Source organism: Polyodon spathula, chromosome 17 (assembly GCF_017654505.1).
Source record: "Polyodon spathula isolate WHYD16114869_AA chromosome 17, ASM1765450v1, whole genome shotgun sequence".
Taxonomy (NCBI): Eukaryota; Metazoa; Chordata; class Actinopteri; order Acipenseriformes; family Polyodontidae; genus Polyodon; species Polyodon spathula.
This window is the reverse complement of record NC_054550.1, coordinates 25,222,437-25,239,876: the sequence shown is the minus strand read 5'-3', so window position 1 is coordinate 25,239,876 and position 17,440 is coordinate 25,222,437. Positions and strand designations below refer to the sequence as shown.

The following is a 17,440-nucleotide window of genomic DNA, read 5'->3' as shown; positions in this document are numbered from 1 at the left end:
AGAAACGTGCACAGCTTCATGAATCACATTTTCAAACAAATTAGGTCACCTGGGATAAGCTGCCAGCTTCTTTGACCAAATTCAGGAATGAAGATGTTTCATGAAGCTTTATGATGATGAGAACAAGTAATCTTAAGTTAGGCATTTCAAGGCTGTTGTGGAGAATATTCACTACAGGTGATTGCATATGTACTGTAGATTTGCTGGAAAAAGGGAAACAAAAAACCCTACCCGTCATCACAGCTTGCAATTCATTATCTCTAAACTGTCATACTTTGCTATATTGCGCATCACAATGCCTCCAAATGCCCCAGGCCCTCTGCTCACAAACAAGCTCTTGCTTAACAGCTGTGAACATGGCTTCACAATACCATAGTTTTCTACAACTTGCGTGCACTTGTAAACCAATAAATTTGAGTTTATGATTTGTAATAAGTTCATAAATGCTAGTTACATTTACCTTTATACCTCTAATGTATTATATGTTCTCAAATATGTGTTATCTGGGTACTGTGCTGGCTTCAGTAACAAAGAATGTAATTCTTCATCTTTCATTTGTGTGCTTTCCATTTAGTAAAATATCTTAAATTACTTTTTTTTTTTTTTTTTTTTTTTTTATAAAACAAAGTAAGTTCCATTAAAATAATGTACTAAAAGTTAAATGACTTGTGATTATTTCCCATTGTCTGCAGTCTCTGATAGATGCCCCAATATTGTGATGGTAATGCACAGAGATTCAAAGAGGAACATCTACCCCTAAGAGAAGGAAATCAACAACTTGACATTTCTTTATTCTGAAACAGACACAGAGCATTGGGTGTTGACATGGGACACAGGTTTTATTAATACACACAGGCTGTCACTAGGGTACCAGCAATGATAGCCCTAATGGCAGATTTAATAAAGAAAACAAAACAAAGCTAAAAATAAGGTTTGCCACACAAGACGAGTGCTAGCCTCATTAAGAGATGTCCCGCTCCAGGAACCTACTATACTATGAAACCCCTCTGTACTGGGATCCACAGCCCTAAACTAACCTACTGCTGTTGCTCCCGAAGTCTCGGCCTCTGAGCGACTCCGGGTCATTTTGATGGTCCTGGCTGAGCACAGCCTGCATAGGCACAGTCTTGCCGTTGAGGGGTTCTGGAGTAGTTGTTCTGCAGAGCGGACGCTCTCCTCCTCGATGTAAACAAAGCGTCCCTCTGTGTAGCATGACTGTGCAGTCGCCTACAGCTGTGGCACAGACACTGCGTACAGCCTCCCCAGGCATGCCCCCCAGCCAATCTGAACCGGCCAATCAGCTCAGCGCTGGACGAAGCTACCTGCTCAATTGGTTGCCTAGCAACGCATCTCTCATTACGCATCCAAGCTGCATACATCTGCACAAGAAGCAGCGACAGGGTTGGCCCTGTCACAGTACTAAATACTTTTTTTTTTTTCTAGTACACTTCCTTGGGATGTTTAACAATATAAAAAATGTAACTGTTTTGTTAATTTAACAATTAAGACAGTAGGTAGCGATTACCAAAGCCTTACATTTGCATTTTCTCTTTTTTTTTTTTTTTTTTTTTTTAAATATATAGTCCCTTTTACCATATTTTGACAATCTAATGTACAGTTGTACTTTGATGCTACGATGACCAGTAATTACCAATGTTACAATATGTCCACAGCAACTTGCCAAGTCCAATAAAGGAAGGTTGGACAAAAAATACTGACTGAATAGTTTACCAAAATAACTGATAAGTTCAACAGAACACTACATTTAATAAACTATAACTAATGTATGTTTATATACAAGGTAATTATAGGTGTAGTTACTGTTTATTACAATATGTCATTATAAATCTGACATTTCTACAGGAGTATTAGTTTTATTTGCTGTAAAAATTTGTTTTGAGCAGTCTCCCACAACAATTCATTAATGATTGTAATTAAGAACTCTGCCAGGTATTTCATTGTTTAAAGGCATTAGTGAAATATGATCAACTGCCATGGATTTCGGGTATCAATTAATGTATTTATGTTTTCTTTGATAACGACAAGAACCCAAAATTACAGGTGCATTTTAAAAACCGGTAATGGATCACCGCTTTACACATTTACTCTACCCAAACCTGACTATGAACGCATAGGAAAGGCTTCAGTGTCTGAAAACAAGCACCTTTCATTGAAACAAAAATGAACAGACATTTCCACTTCCTAGGCTGTGGCTAGCAGTTAGAGCAATAATTATGTTTTTAATTCACAAGAAATTTTATGCCATCAGGGAGTGTTTGGGCTTGTCATGATGTTCCTGCCAGCTACAGTGTGATCTTGGCAAGCTGCTGGATCATAGTGGAGTGTCATAGAAAGGCAGACCGTCCACCTCCATTCCCAGATTCCCAGTTTTGCCACTCCGAATCCTATACTTCACCAGGAGTGCCAGCTGCTTTTCTTCCTAAATACAACCCGAGCACATAGAACCACCATTGAAAGTGATACAGACTCAGAGGCGTGCCCCAAACCACCTCCTAAAATGGCACAGTGGTTCACCCAAAAACTCTAGTCGTGACAAATTTTTTTTTTGCCGAGCTGTCCTAGCACCTACAACCGTAAAAACGGTGACTCCTTGTGCAGTCCTTGTCCGCAAGAAAAAAATCAAGTTCCTAACTTCCACAGAACCCAAAATTCCCCATCAAATGTTCATTCAGGGCGTCCACCCTACAGACAAAAGGGTCACGCAAACCTGACAGTGGGGGGGAGGCAGTTCAAAAAAACAGACTGCTTGGATATCTGTAGTCAAAGGTGTAGGTCACAGATCAAGGGAGGTTCTGATGAGGTTATATAATTCAATAGTGAGAACGTACTTGGAATACGTTACAAAAAGGACAATAAGGAGCAAGGTCACCCTGGATAGCTCAGATTCAATTCAGTCTTCTGTGTTTAAATTCTTCTGCTGGGATATGCGACCATTCCTTAACGATCAACGCCTCTAGTTCCTTCCAGAATTGTGTCTGGAAAGCTGCAGATTGACACCGATTGAGAAAGACATCCTACAGTGCCTGCATCTCAGGATGTCAAATTTTTACCTGGACAAACTCTGAAAACCATTAAAGGATTCCCTGGCCCCTGCTAAATCAGGGGCTTATTAAAACAGGATTTCATTAACTAAAACAAGTTTCCAAATGTCCACATTTTTGCACCAGAACCATCACTGGAATAGAAAGGGTTCTCGCAAGTGTAATATGTATGTTCCTTTATTTCATAAGCTACAAATCCTTCAAGGGAATTAGAAATGAGCTATTGGATTTAAGCTGGGCATTACCAGATAATTTCTTATCTAGCATACAGCAATTGATCCTTTTATATTAAAAAAAAATAAAAAATTCCTCTGTTAACCTGGGAATGACATGGGCAATGTTGCGCTCTACCAACTTAGATCTCCACAATGCAAAATTCCTCAGCTGGGTGGGCTTCTATGAGTGTGTGAGGTGGGGAGAAACCAATGACTCTCTGTGCTGTAGCCCACGAGTCACTCAGCACTCTGAACTCTGAGGAACAATGATTCATTTGAAAAGTCTCCTAGACTGTGACTAACATGAACATTAGACCATTAAAGACTATAGACAGTTGGCCCTTGAAATATTATGATTGATAAGATGGAAACAGGATGTGGTCACATATACATACACACACACATATATATATATAGATCACAGTAAAATGAGGTCAAAATAGACTCTAGTATTTCAATATAAGTGAGGGTGTATCATATTTCCGCACTAACACCTCATCATATTGGATTTTTTTTGTTTGTTGTTTTTTGGTTAAGCAAACACGAGTTTAAATAGAAACCCTAAATATCTGGTATTTATTGGGTCCTGTTATTATTATAATAGATTAGAAATAAATAGCACTTTTCAGTTGTTTCCAAACCAGCTCTACCACTTTCATATTATTATTATTATTCTAAAACAGAAATACTACCATTCATCTCTGACTATCTTCCATGAAAAGCATTTTCACCTGCAGCTTTAACAAACTGCCAGACACTACGACTACAGCTGAGATATCTGAAACAGTGTCTTTTGAAGCAGACAATAAAAAGGTAGCATACAAAAAAAAAAAAAAAAAAAAAAAAAGTAGTAACATTCAATATTTCAACAATTTGTTACTATAATATGTAACAAACACTGTTTGGGGAAGAGAAAGCAAAATCCTTTCAAACTCTGGTGGCATGGTAACAGTGGTGATATCTACACATATGCAGGGATCATTTTTTTTCTGTATTTCACTCCCACATTCAATCAGCTGCTTTGAGTGTTTCATATTAAAAGAAATACAGTATGTGGGGTTTGAACAGTTCTGTATCCCCACCCCCACCACTGTAATGTACCTGTTGTCATGATGCCTGGGATTGTGCTTGCTGTTGTGAACAAAGTATCTATGGGATCGACCAGGTGTTTGACATTCACTTTCCTTATGTTGTAGTAGTTTCCATCTGCAGCCCTGGCAGCACGCTCTATTGCCACCAAGTGGTCATACCCGAGAACAGCACTATTATTCAGTGACATACTTGACATAACTTGAGTTAATCCTGTTTACTCGCCTTTCACTTGAAAATTGAAATCTGCAACCAATTCAAATTAATTTTATACAGATGTGAAAACTTAAAGTATAAGCCCATAAGCCTATTTGAATGATTATATAATTCTGGGCACCATAAACTACCCAGTACTATAGTGGTGGATATCAAGCCATAGGAACAGAACAATGAAGACCCACCTTCTGCCGAAGCGCTCCTGGTCCCAAGTTCCCGGGTTTTAATCAGTTGTCGGATCGAAGCAGGGTTCAAGCTCCTGAAACTTTCAGAGGAAACCTTTTCTGAACTCTTAAACGAGTTACTGTTTAATATACAAGACCCATTGTAGAGTAGCCGGGACGTGTATTTCATTTTCTAGTTGTAGCTATTGAGGACCCAGACCATCAACAACCGCTACCTTTTCAAAAGGAGATGAAACTTTGGTAAAGACATATTAGAGACAGTACAGTAAAACCTCTGGTATCCTAACCAGTTGGGATTGACTACCTTAAAACAGACTTTCTTGGCTAAATGAGCTGTACTGATTACCAGGGAGTTCTTAAAATGTCACCCAAAAAACAAAGAATATCACAAAAAAAAAAAAAAAAAAAATAGTTTAGTTAACTTTTTTTATTATTATTATTATTTTTTTTTTAAGTCATATAAAATATTGCAACCACATTCACACACACCCTAAGCAGTTTTCTGCATTTTGATCGTACTTTTACCCAAGGCTACAGATTATCATGGCAGTCATTTTACATCTGTTAAATTAAAATCAAATAAATATACGATACTTTAAAAAGCCACGTTGTGGCCCACGAGTCATCCATTGGACAGCCCTTCCTTAAAATATGTCACAATTACATTGTCATGACATGGATAGAAAATTACTATGAAAGCTTATTAAAATCAGAGCCTGTTAAAACTTGGTATTGAGAGTATGAATCTGGGATAATAGAGATACAGGTTGCATGTAACATTGTTTTATAATTTCCAGATGTTTAAAAAGCATTCCCAAATATGCAGCACTAAATGTGTTTGTATGCATATTTGACACCGTTGCCGTGTCGCTTAATTTCCTGTTTCTCATACCACAAATATCTAAAATGAGGAAAATGTAAGACTTTACCTCGAGAGGCGGCTCCAGATCACCTCTTGAAATGGACATCTCTGAAATCCTGTTGATAGCGTGTTTAGCTGTTTAAAATGAAGGACTTTGAAAATGTTCCTGAAGCTAAAGGCCAACCATGTTCTGTTCTTTTAAATATTAACAGACCTAACCCATAAATCAAAATGCACCCATTCTCCCAGTACCGTGTTACCAGTTAGCTTTATCTAAAAAAACAAACAAATAAAATCATGGAAATAAATATCAAGTATATAGTATTAAAACCGCAAAATAAAGTTTATAGATATAGACGTTACATGAAGTAATTTTTTACATAGCATACAATACATATGACACACTTAATACTTCCACAAGCACATTTATATACTCACATTAAACAATGGAGCAATCAGGTTTTCAGAGAATTTTGGACGGCACAGAACTACACACAGTAGTAAGAGAGCAACAATGTATCACTAGCTGCTGAGAGCCCCGAAATGCTACAATAACTAAAAAAAGTCTTAATGGCTGTACGTTTTATCCTTAGTAGAGCTACTACCGGTAAGTTGTAGTATCAAAAACTTTACAAAAGTTAACAGATTATTCATCATAAAACACAAATCCGTTAATGCTTTATTGGTTCAATGTCAGATCTTGAACAAAAAAAAAAAAATACTGCAGATCAAAACCTATACGACTCGGAAGAGCAACTCTTTCAACCAACTCCTAGTCATTCCAAAAGAACAGAACCGCAGGTTAATATTTCTGGAGAGCAGCATGCTCTCTCCAGGAATCTAATGTTGGTTGAGAGTGAGGCATACAGATGCATACAGGCATAAATGTATTTGAGACAATACCGTTCAGTGTGGCTGTCTTGCTTGAGAAAAAGACTGACTCTTTGAAACAGGAGTGGCACCATTGTGTGGTGAGGCACAATGGCAAGGAGAGATGTCTGGCAATCAAAAGGTGGGTACGTACCATTGAAGATGTGTTACTTTAGGACAAGTAATGACTACTTCAAGACAATGACTGTGCGATCACCCTTGCACCTCCCAGCAACCACATTAAGCCGGTTCACACAACTCCCCAAAACACAGCCTGGCTACATGAATGCAAAGAATAGTCTATAATAATTCAAACTAATTTATATATATATATATATATATATATATATATATATATATATATATATATATATATACACACACACACACACACACCCCTAAATAAGCTCTGGTGCAACCAATTGTTTTTAGAAGTCACATAATTAGTTGAATGGAGACCATCTGTGTGCAATTAAGGTGTTTCACATGATTTCAGGTTAAAGACACCTGTCTCTGGGAGGTCCCACAGTTGGTTAGTACATTTCCTAACAAACTACATCAGGAACATTCAAAGCAAATCCGGAATAAGGTTCTTCAAAAGCACCAAATCAGGGGTAGGATATAAGAACATTTCTAAGGCACTGAATATCCCCCGGAGCACAACAAAGTTCATTATAAAGAAATGGAGAGAATATGGCACAACTGTGAATCTGTTTAGAACAGGCCTTCCTCAAAAACTGAGTATCCGGGCAAGAAGGGCATTAGTCAGGGAGGCCACCAAGAGGCCTATGGCAACTCTAAAGGAGTTATAGTCTTCCACGGTTGAGCTGGGAGACACTGTGCATATGGCAACAATAGCCTGGGTGCTTCACAAAACTGGCCTTTATGGGAGAGTGGCAAAAAGAAAGACACTGTAAAAAAACTAAAATCCAATCTCAGCTAGTTTGCCAGAAGCATGTGGGAGACTGAGACCAAGTGGAAGAAGATTCTATGGTCTGATGAGACCAAAATAGAGCTTTTTGGCCTCAACGCTGCTATATTTGGCGCAAGCCTAACACCATACATCATCCTGAGAACACCATCCCTACCGTGAAGCATGGTGGTGGCAGCTTCATGCTATTGGGATGCTTCTCTGCATCAGGGCCTGGAAAGCTCCTGAAGATAGAGGGCAAAATGGATGCAGCAAAGTACCGAGAAATCCTGGAGGAAAACCTGCTGAAGTCTGCAACAGACCTGGGAGAAGATTCATCTTTCAGCAGGAAAATGACCCCCAAAAATACAGCCAAAGCCACACTGGAGTAGCTTGAAAACAAAAAGGTCAATGTCCTGGACTGGCCCAGTCAAAGCCCAGACCTCAATCCAATTAAGAATATGTGGAGAGTTGAAAATTGCTGTTCACCAAAGATCCCCATCCAACTTGACAGAGCTTGAGCAATTTTGCAAAGAAGAATGGGCAAAAATTGCAGTGTCCAGATGTGCAAAGCTGGTAGAGACTTATCTAAAGACCCATGGCTGTAATTGCTGCCAAAGGTGCCTCTACCAAATATTGACTCAAGGGGGTGAATACTTATGCAATCAATTATTTTCTGTTTTGTATTTTTAATTCATTTAGAAAAAAATATAGATTTTATTTTTCACTTTGACATTATGGACTTTTTTTGTGTCGATCAGTGGCAAAAACTCTTAATTAAATCCATTTTGATTCCATGTTGTAACACAATAAAATGTGGAAAAGTCCAAGGGGGGTGAATACTTTTGAGAGCCACTGTAGATAGCACCTTTCATAGTGGACCACCATCACAAAGTGTGCATTATATGCAGAGTCACATACAATAGGACATTGACTGAACATCTCATCCGCAGGACGGAGCACAACATCCACAAACATTATTGCTAAATGAAATCACCAATGAAGTATTCAGGGTCTGTGTTATTGGCTACGATCATGTCCCTCAAAGGGAACTTCCTTTATACAATTCAATTCTTCAGTAAAAAGGCCATTTGAGATTTTTATTGGTATTCCTATTTGGTGCTCTAGCTTAAATATTAAAGGCCAGGAAGTCTTTGGAAGCAATATTGAAAAATGTTTTACAAAGTGTTGCTGTGCGTGTCAAGCCAATGCCACTGGTTGCAGTGTGATCTTGCCAAGCTGCTGGATCATAGCAGAGTGAGTGTCATAGAAAGGCAGGCCGTCCACCTCCATTCCCAGATTCCCGGTTTTGCCACTCCGAATCCCATAGTTCACCAGGATTTCCAGCAACTTCTCTTCCTAAATACACAGACATACTCCGTTTAGAACCAAAGATCAGTCAGTTAATCATTTCATCAATAAGAAGATGGGGCAGATATATACTAGACATTTTGCTGTAAACAATAATGGTGCAGAGAACTTTTGGTTTGGAATAGGCTTAATAAGGCCTTAACAAAGTAGCAGGATTGCTATAAACGCTTTAAAAAAAGAACACCCATTTACCAGTACAGGTTACCTTAGTGACTGTTGGGAGTGCAGAGGTCCAGGAATCCTGCTCCGAGTGTCTGGGGAACCCAACTGCCTTCCGGAGGTATCTGTCGTGAATTGGACAGCAGTTGAGGATGTAGAGAGCACAAGCCACTGCATAGCCTCCCCAGTTTGAAACACCTAGGCACACAAGGAAAGAGATGCTTCAGAAAAACAACACCATAACCTCAGTCCTTGTATTAATTTCAATGAAAGTTAGTATTTTCCCCATATAAAAATCAAATTTTTTTTTTGTTTGTTTTTTTTTTCTTAGCGATGTTATAATTTAAACTCAACCCTAATACTTCCATTACCTTTCCCTTCAGAGCAACAGCAAGCTAAATTGCATTAGTTTTGACAAGGAAAAAATGCACTGCTTTTAGGGTTGCACATTATGTCAAAGCCACTGCATATGTTGTAGGTCCCAACACCAGAGATAGAGGCACAGCCATGCCATGCTGCTGAAGCTCAACTTCAATTTGGTGTGGCAGATAAGACTATACAACCGAAAAAATGGTACTAATGCAAATGAAAACAAGTGCTATAATAGAAACGGATTCTTTAGAAGCTGCAGAAATGTTGACACGCCTTACCAGCAGTAATAGCAAAGTCCGCTCCAACGTTACATGCTACCAGATCCCCGTGCGGCATGTACTTCATCACAACTTCCTTCACCTTTCCCATGCCCAGCTCATTACCTCCGTCTCCAATACCTGGCAGGCAACACTTTATTTAGAGATCCTTCTGTGCATACAGTATGTGAATACCTGAAGTTATAGAACCTATTTCATGGTGATCTACTACCATTCATCTCCGACTATCTTCCATGAAAAGCATTTTCACCTGCAGCTTTAACAAACTGCCAGACACTACGACTACAGCTGAGATATCTGAAACAGTGTATTTTGAAGCAGACAATAAAAAGGTAGCATACAAAAAAAAAAAGTAGTAACATTCAATATTTCAACAATTTGTTACTATAATATGTAACAAACACTGTTTGGGGAAGAGAAAGCAAAATCCTTTTAAACTCTGGTGGCATGGTAACAGTGGTGATATCTACACATATGCAGGGATCATTTTTTTTCTGTATTTCACTCCCACATTCAATCGGCTGCTTTGAGTGTTTCATATTAAAAGAAATACAGTATGTGGGGTTTGAACAGTTCTGTATCCCCACCCCCACCACTGTAATGTACCTGTTGTCATGACGCCTGGGATTGTGCTTGCTGTTGTGAACAAAGTATCTATGGGGTCGACCAGGTGTTCGATATTGACTTTCCTCATGTTGTAGTAGTTTCCATCCGCAGCCCTACCAGCACGCTCTATTGCCACCAAGTGGTCATACCTGAGAACAACAGCATTTACCAAAAAATATTCAGTGGCGTGTCCTGTTGCCCTCACAGCCTTATACCGTTCCCAGGTCCAGGTTTTTGATCCAATCAAGTCTTCCTTTTCTTTTTGACTTAGAGCAATCACTGTAGTTACGCTGTTGGCAAGTGTTGTCTTATATACCATACACTGGAAAACAATACTTAAAACAAATATTTAGCTCCTAAATGAAACCAAAATTACTATACAGTCCCCAACCTGGTCATGCAACTTCAAAACAGCTGTCAATTCCAATAAAGATTGTTTGATGCAAAAGTTTAAGAGAAAAGTATCAAGATAGAGGAAGACTAGCATTTGCCCATATTCAGTACTGAAGTTACCTGGGTGTCTGGGGGTTGCCATCTTGACACAGGAACCTTAGAGTTGAATCCTGACTATCGTCTTGGAAGCTCAGCAGTGGTACTTCAGTTCTTAAGATGCCTGCCAAACAAATAAAAATGGTAAAATGATGCTATTCATCCATGAGTTGCAGGTAAAAGTTCACATTCTCTCTCTTCTGAGCATTTTGTAAAATCAGATGAAAGATTGTGCAGTTATTGCTCAAGAGATGTCTGAAGATTTTATTACTTCACTACTTTGTTCAACAGCATCCTCAATAATCTTCTTGTTCATTTCTAAGGCCCGGTGGTCAGTTACTATAGCAACCTGTTTCTTCAGGGCCTGGAGCATGGCTGCCATGGCGATGGCACCTGGAGGTCCATCAGTTTCCTCTGGAGGGTCCTGGTTGAAGTGGGTCGGAAACCCGGTAGTGATGAGAACTGAGGCTGCATGTGACATGCACATGGAGGCCTTTAGCAGCTCATCTTGGATGAACAGGGCTTTTATACCTCGGTCACCTGAAAACAAACATGGAATTTAAATTGATAACATTTTGGAAACAATGGACAGCACAGCATGTATGTCTGATATCACACACTTGAGAAAGTATACAGCACTGGGAAATGTCTGTACTGGTGCCTATTTTGATTTTTGTCTTCCTAAAAGTTTTAGAACATTGATACTAGTGGGTTAAAATGTCCGTCATTGTGGTGTCTGTTTATTATTTACCCACATTATTCCTTTTTAGATGTTTGGCGAGTTTCTAAATATAAAAACTACCGACCACCTAAATTAATCCCAATGATTGGATATAAAATGTCAGTTGAAGGTACCTTAGATATCTCAATCAGTGATTATTTCCCACATGGTCAAATAGTGGGAGAACAAGCAGGCAGTGCGGTGACTGCTTACCTGGGTCAGCACCAATGTGACACTCCAGGGTCCTGATCTTCTGAACTGCAGCAGCAGAGGCAACACTGTAGTGCAGAGGGTTCTGGGAGATGCAGAAGGTTTGTACGGTCTCTGCCGGGTCAGTGTTGGGAACAGGTCCAAACTCGTCCCTTTTATAATCAGTGATGAAGATCCCGCCAGGAGTGTGGGTGAATGCCAGAGGAGGTTCTAAAAAAAAAAAAAAAACACACAACTCAAAAACATCTTTCCTGTCCTAAATTGAGCCCTTTCTTTTTTGGGGGAAAATTTGATTTAAAAGGAATTTTAAAAAGCACAGACTAGGGACTAGTCACACAATAATAAAAAAAAAAAACACACAACAAAATGTGTAAACACTTAATTGTTAAAACAGTGTCCCTATTTAAAAAGAGATATAGAATGTATTCAAATGTTTAAGTAATAGCAGCAAATACATGATATACGGAACTGAATGAATTGACTGGCTGATATACCAGAGTTTAGTTAATGCTACATTAAAGTGAAACATTTACACTTGCCACCCTTACATTCAATAATATATTACTCAAGTGTCTTATTATGGCATGTTGACTGTTGCAGGCTGCTCCATACTCACTGCAGCCCTGTACAGCTTCCACCCCTGTCACTCCACAGGCCCAGAACACAGGGATGTCCCCTTGATGAGGCTCAACTGGATCCCCATAATCTGGTCTAGACAGGTCATTTATACCAATTAATCCTAAAATACAGATCAGAAATCCAAATGTGACCATAGACAAAACCCAATACAGGTTTTTGTTCTTCATTAGCACACTGAATATGAGGTGTGAACAGACTGGGCAGAACTCACCAGGGTGGCCCATGTGAACTGGAGCCCCATGAACATCTCTTGCTGGGTGGGTGGCTTGTGCGACAGCATCGAGTTTTCCCTCTGGGACAGGCCTCATGGAGACCACCATGTTACAGTGGAACCTGCCCACCTCACGACACGGCACCGACGTCTACAGGAAACAAACAGTTTATCTACAAGTTAACCTAAAAACTGTAAATGCTTTGTGAATATGGCCCAATATATGCCACACTAAAAAAAGATCCAAATTGCATTTTCAGTTGAAACTGAGACATTAACATAGTTTGGTTTTCAAGAAGCACCACTCGCCTTGTCAAGCCAGTATATCAACCCAGTAGAGTCTGTGTTTGTTCTCCCAATGCTGTTGGAGGCTGGTGTAAATCTCCATGAACATTTCACAATTTATCCACAAAAAAAAGTGCTTTCTTACATGTGTCGTATTTTGATACATGACCAAATGCACTATATAGCCAGCTACCTGTGTGTAGTCCAGGTGATATAGTTGATATGAAGAAATGTTCCTCAGAAGTCAAAGTTTAAAATGTGTCCAACAATAATTTTCATTTTATCTTATTACACATAACAAGTAGCCCCTCTCATTGGCTTAGTTTATCATTATACCCCTAACACATACCGTGCTCGCAATCAAGTAGCAAGTGTCTAGGTAAGTGGCGCCACTAGGGAGTTTGGGAAACAGAAGAGTGAGCAAGGAACCAACCTGATTGTCAAAGTAATTGATTGATAACACCAGTCAAATGAGAGACATTGGAAAGTCTTGAACAATGGCTTATTACCTCACCTTATACATGCTTATGGTGCGGTTTTGTTCAACATGCCTGAGTGGAACTCCTGCCTTTAGAAGCATCTGTTCAACAGAAAAGCTGCCACCCAAGTAGAAAGTCACCATCTCCTCCAACTCATTTGAGTACTCCAGTAGATCAGCTACATTGCCAGTGAAGTGTCCCAATTCATGTCTACAATACTGAGGGCAGTCCGTTCTGTAACAATGAGAGATGCCACAAATTAAACTTGCATGACAAATTAAAGTAAAAGCCTATTTTAAAACACAGAAACGTACCCAATATCTGAGTTGTCTGTAATTTTAACATATTTCCATTCTCCTGGTTGACTCCTGTATAGCAATGGCAATGGACCGCTGTTTGCATGGCAGAATTTTTCAAATTCATCAGCCAGGAACTTGTGCAATATCACAATTTGAGCTGGCTTGTGTCCTTTAAAAACAAAGATTAAACACCACAACATGAACTGTACAGTGTATTATTTATTTATTAATTTTTTAAAGTGTAGGGTTTATAGCAGTGCTTTCTCTAGCCCTTAAGATCCACTCCATTTCAGATATGTCTTCCAGCCATGTCCTAAATGATTTAACTGGACTCGAATCGAACAGTGCTGGACTGGAAACAGCCTCAATGGCCAGAGCTGGGAACCACTGATTTATAGTAACCTGTAAAAAGCAAATCTCACAAAAAAATTAATTCACCAACAGGAATTAAAAAGGCACGTCATCTTTAAATAGCACCTTACCTCCAACCTTTCCTGAAGAGCTTCTGGCTCTTTTTCCATCATGAATCAGCATTCGGACTGCAGAAGGGAGAAAGCTCCTAAAGGATCTGGTAGAGACCATTCTCCGAGGAAATGCAAACAGTCAGTCTATCACCTTTGCTTTTCAGTCCTTTGGAAAAATATACATAATGCTTTTCATTTGCATGTCATTGTATAAAGTTGCTTCATGCATTATGTAGCAAATAAACTAATCAAGTTTACAATAGGGCAATAACATTTAAAAAGTCTGGATTTCAATACAAGTTATTCCAACTCTCAAATAGCAGGTCTCTGGGACAATTAGATCTATAGACATGACCTTGTAAACATGTGCGTAAACTGTAAATCTTAATCTACATTTAGAGTACTATATTGATAACTACTGTTCAGAGAGCTACAACAATGTAAAACCTCCTTCATGCCCACAATCCACACATATACATCCCAATTCATCTTTACAACTATTTTAGTAGGCAAGACTGAAACCTTAGTATAATGGTATCTTCAAATCCCTAACCATTGCTCCCGTCATCCCGACTAAGTATGCAAAACTAAAAAATATACAGGAATATATAACAAATAAGGACAAGAGTCACCTACTTTAGACCAACCTATTTAAAATTAAACACTGAAAATGATTTGTATATTAAATAAACTGTGAACTATTACAAGCTGAGGTTCCAAGATTTATGCCTAATTACATAATTACTTCACACGCTGCTCATGCCTGGTGATGGAAAAATGCCCAGTCAAAGACATCTGTCCCTGTCTTCAGTTTCTACATTTAGCTTTTCAGATTGTACAACTGTGGCACATTCTAATCCCATAAAGGTACAGTCAGTGACAAATACATCATGCATGCTACTCTGCAGAGGTTATGTTTTAAGGTCATTCAGTACAGCATGTCCCTCTCTGTATAAAAGCACCAACCACACAACGGCTTGCAAACTGCAGGTTCAAAGTTTTAAAAGAAAACAATTAGTTTTAGCTGCATGTGCAATTTCACACAATTTAACACATTACGTGAGTAGCTGATGCTATATCCATGCTTCTCAGACCAACAAAACTAAATCACTTAATCTAGAACTATCTTGCAGCATTTTACAATTTAAACATGTCAAATATTACAAGTGTACAGTGCATACCAATTAGTTATATTATACAGTATTTCCTTATAGAACTAACTGCTGTACACACGCAGTCTTGTACAGAGATGCATGTTGAACATTTATAAAAAGTGATGGAAGGCTTCTTATGATTACATTTACTCAAAAACATGGACTATGTTTTGAAAATCAAGTCCTAAGTGTGCATGCATGCAGTTTTCCAAAAAGTGATTTTGATTTCAAAAGTGCAGTTTTCAGAAAACTACAGTTTTTTTCCCCTTTTCAGAGGACTTGAACTCAAGTACACTCACAGAATACCACGTTTTATAGAGGTCTTACCATAAAAGCCACTTCCTAAAATATAATGTGAACTGTGCATGTAATACAGACCTGAAATTGGTATAGAATATAGTACAGCTTTAAACTATGGTAGGGTTGTTTTTAACTGTTAGCTAACAGTAAAAAAAATAAAATAAAATAAGCTCCTGCATATCAGAGGTGTTTTTTGGGCTCCTTTATTTGGGGATTTTTAATTTTTTTTTTTTTTTTTTTTTTTTTTTTTTATAGGGACCACCCTATTGAAAACTGCGGATAAAGGCAAATAAAGCAGCAGCAAAACTCAGTAAAAGTAAATGCTTAATGTATCTTGAATCAGATCTGTATCTCACCAAAAAAGGGTATTATCCGTTGTGTAATTTGTCAAAGGACCCTGTATTTACATTATTCGATACTTCTGTGACCAGTCACAAAACAAACACATACCAGTACTACACAGTTCCATTTAAAAAACCAAGAATAAGCTGAATGCCAGTTGAATGTAAAAGTATACTACTAAGGTAACTTACAACAATGTGCTGGATTTTGATATATTGTAGACGCCGCATTTAACATAAAAAGCATTTCGAGATTTAGGTAGTATTTGAACATATAATAAATGTACTCAAGCAATAAAAACTTTCCCCCAAATAGAGGACATTATCAGAAATTATGATAGGTACAGTATATCAAAGATTGTGACCATTTAATTTAACCTAGCATACCATGACAGTTAACACAACTTTCTGCTATGAGGGCTTTCCTCATTTCCAAATTCTAACTGAATTTTTAGAACGCTGCAAGTATGTCGTCATGGTAAATGTAAATGTTTTTAATGAGTCCTGACTTACAGCAAAGCTTTTATGCAGGCAGACACATACATTACACACACTACAGTAAAATCCAGTACTTACCAATTAAATTGCATTCACGCTTTATGGGTAAAAGTCACCAACAAACCAGAGTACTTTGCTCGTTTTTCCCCTGAGAAACACAAATTCTGGCAATTTGAAATTATAAAAAGGTAAGAAAACCAAGGTCAGATAACTTTTTGGTGAAGATCTGTAATTGAAAATTATATTTAAATGATTATTGAAGGGGATAGGTAACAGCCCAGTCATAAAAAACAAGGAAACAGCATTATTCTAACCAGTTTCTTTTTGTTGACGCACTTTTTAAGATGTCCACGCTCAACAGAGCAATAATTATGTACACAAAGACCAGACCAATGCTTTACAAATGAACAGCAGCAGCAATCAAACAGATTCCGTGCACTAAAACGCCAAACGTTTGCTCTTTTAAATTATTTACAGTACAGGAACTGCACTCTAACCCTGGAGGGAAAAAATGAACAGACTACACTAATCAAACGCCTATCGATGCGATAGCAGAACGAGGAGTTATTTAAAATGCAAAAGCATTCTTAATTCAACGTTTGACAATTTTCTTAAAACCATGCAATCGCAGATGGCAACACCTTTTGCGCTACTGTCTGATTTCAAGTACGCGGTTTTGAAATCCATGCGGAAGTTCATTGCATCATAGGAATCTTTGCAATGTTATGCATTGTATCACCAGTCGCGATAAACAAAATTAGTAATGACTGCTGGAAAATAGTTCCTTTAAAAACGGGACTTGAATAGTGTTCAAGAAAACAATGCCACAAAAGGAGCTTTTCGTTTCCGATGAAACGTGGACCTCTTCCCAACCGGACTTTCATAGCTGAAAAAGACATCAAGGCATTGTAAATACTGAACCACCCTATCCTCTGTGGTGGTCCACAACCAGAATCCCCTGTTTGCTAAGGGCCTTACCGTTAGAACCCCAGAGGCTGTGCCATCCTGCTTAGAACTTTGGGAGCACTGTCATTTCTCCAGACCAATATGAAAGAATAAGTTGTTGTTCATAAAACTTGTACTGAAATAAGTCTATAATGATGTCACAACAATGCCCCTCTACTGAATTTACTGAACTGACCAGCCCAGACTTGT

At 38.5% G+C, this 17,440-nt stretch overlaps 1 protein-coding gene across 4 annotated transcripts; it reads right to left on the bottom strand.

Moving 5' to 3' along the window:
- Nucleotides 1-8,298: 8,298 nt before the first annotated feature.
- dglucy (D-glutamate cyclase) lies at nucleotides 8,299-16,911 on the bottom strand. Of its 4 annotated transcripts, none has more exons than XM_041275028.1 (13): nucleotides 16,364-16,911; nucleotides 14,011-14,158; nucleotides 13,544-13,697; nucleotides 13,265-13,463; nucleotides 12,466-12,616; nucleotides 12,232-12,354; nucleotides 11,619-11,825; nucleotides 11,078-11,224; nucleotides 10,709-10,808; nucleotides 10,196-10,344; nucleotides 9,590-9,709; nucleotides 8,986-9,137; nucleotides 8,299-8,768 (listed from the first exon to the last, which is right to left on the bottom strand). In XM_041275028.1, exons 2-13 carry the CDS (start codon nucleotides 14,108-14,110, stop codon nucleotides 8,610-8,612), a joined length of 1,761 nt encoding a protein of 586 aa, XP_041130962.1. In that variant the 5' UTR covers nucleotides 14,111-14,158; nucleotides 16,364-16,911; the 3' UTR covers nucleotides 8,299-8,609. The 4 variants fall into 4 exon arrangements, with proteins under 4 accessions (XP_041130962.1, XP_041130961.1, XP_041130963.1 ...); XM_041275027.1 differs by having other exon boundaries at nucleotides 10,964-11,224; nucleotides 16,364-16,910; XM_041275029.1 differs by lacking the exon at nucleotides 12,232-12,354 and having other exon boundaries at nucleotides 10,964-11,224; nucleotides 16,364-16,910.
- Between the last annotated feature and the right edge of the window lie 529 nt (nucleotides 16,912-17,440).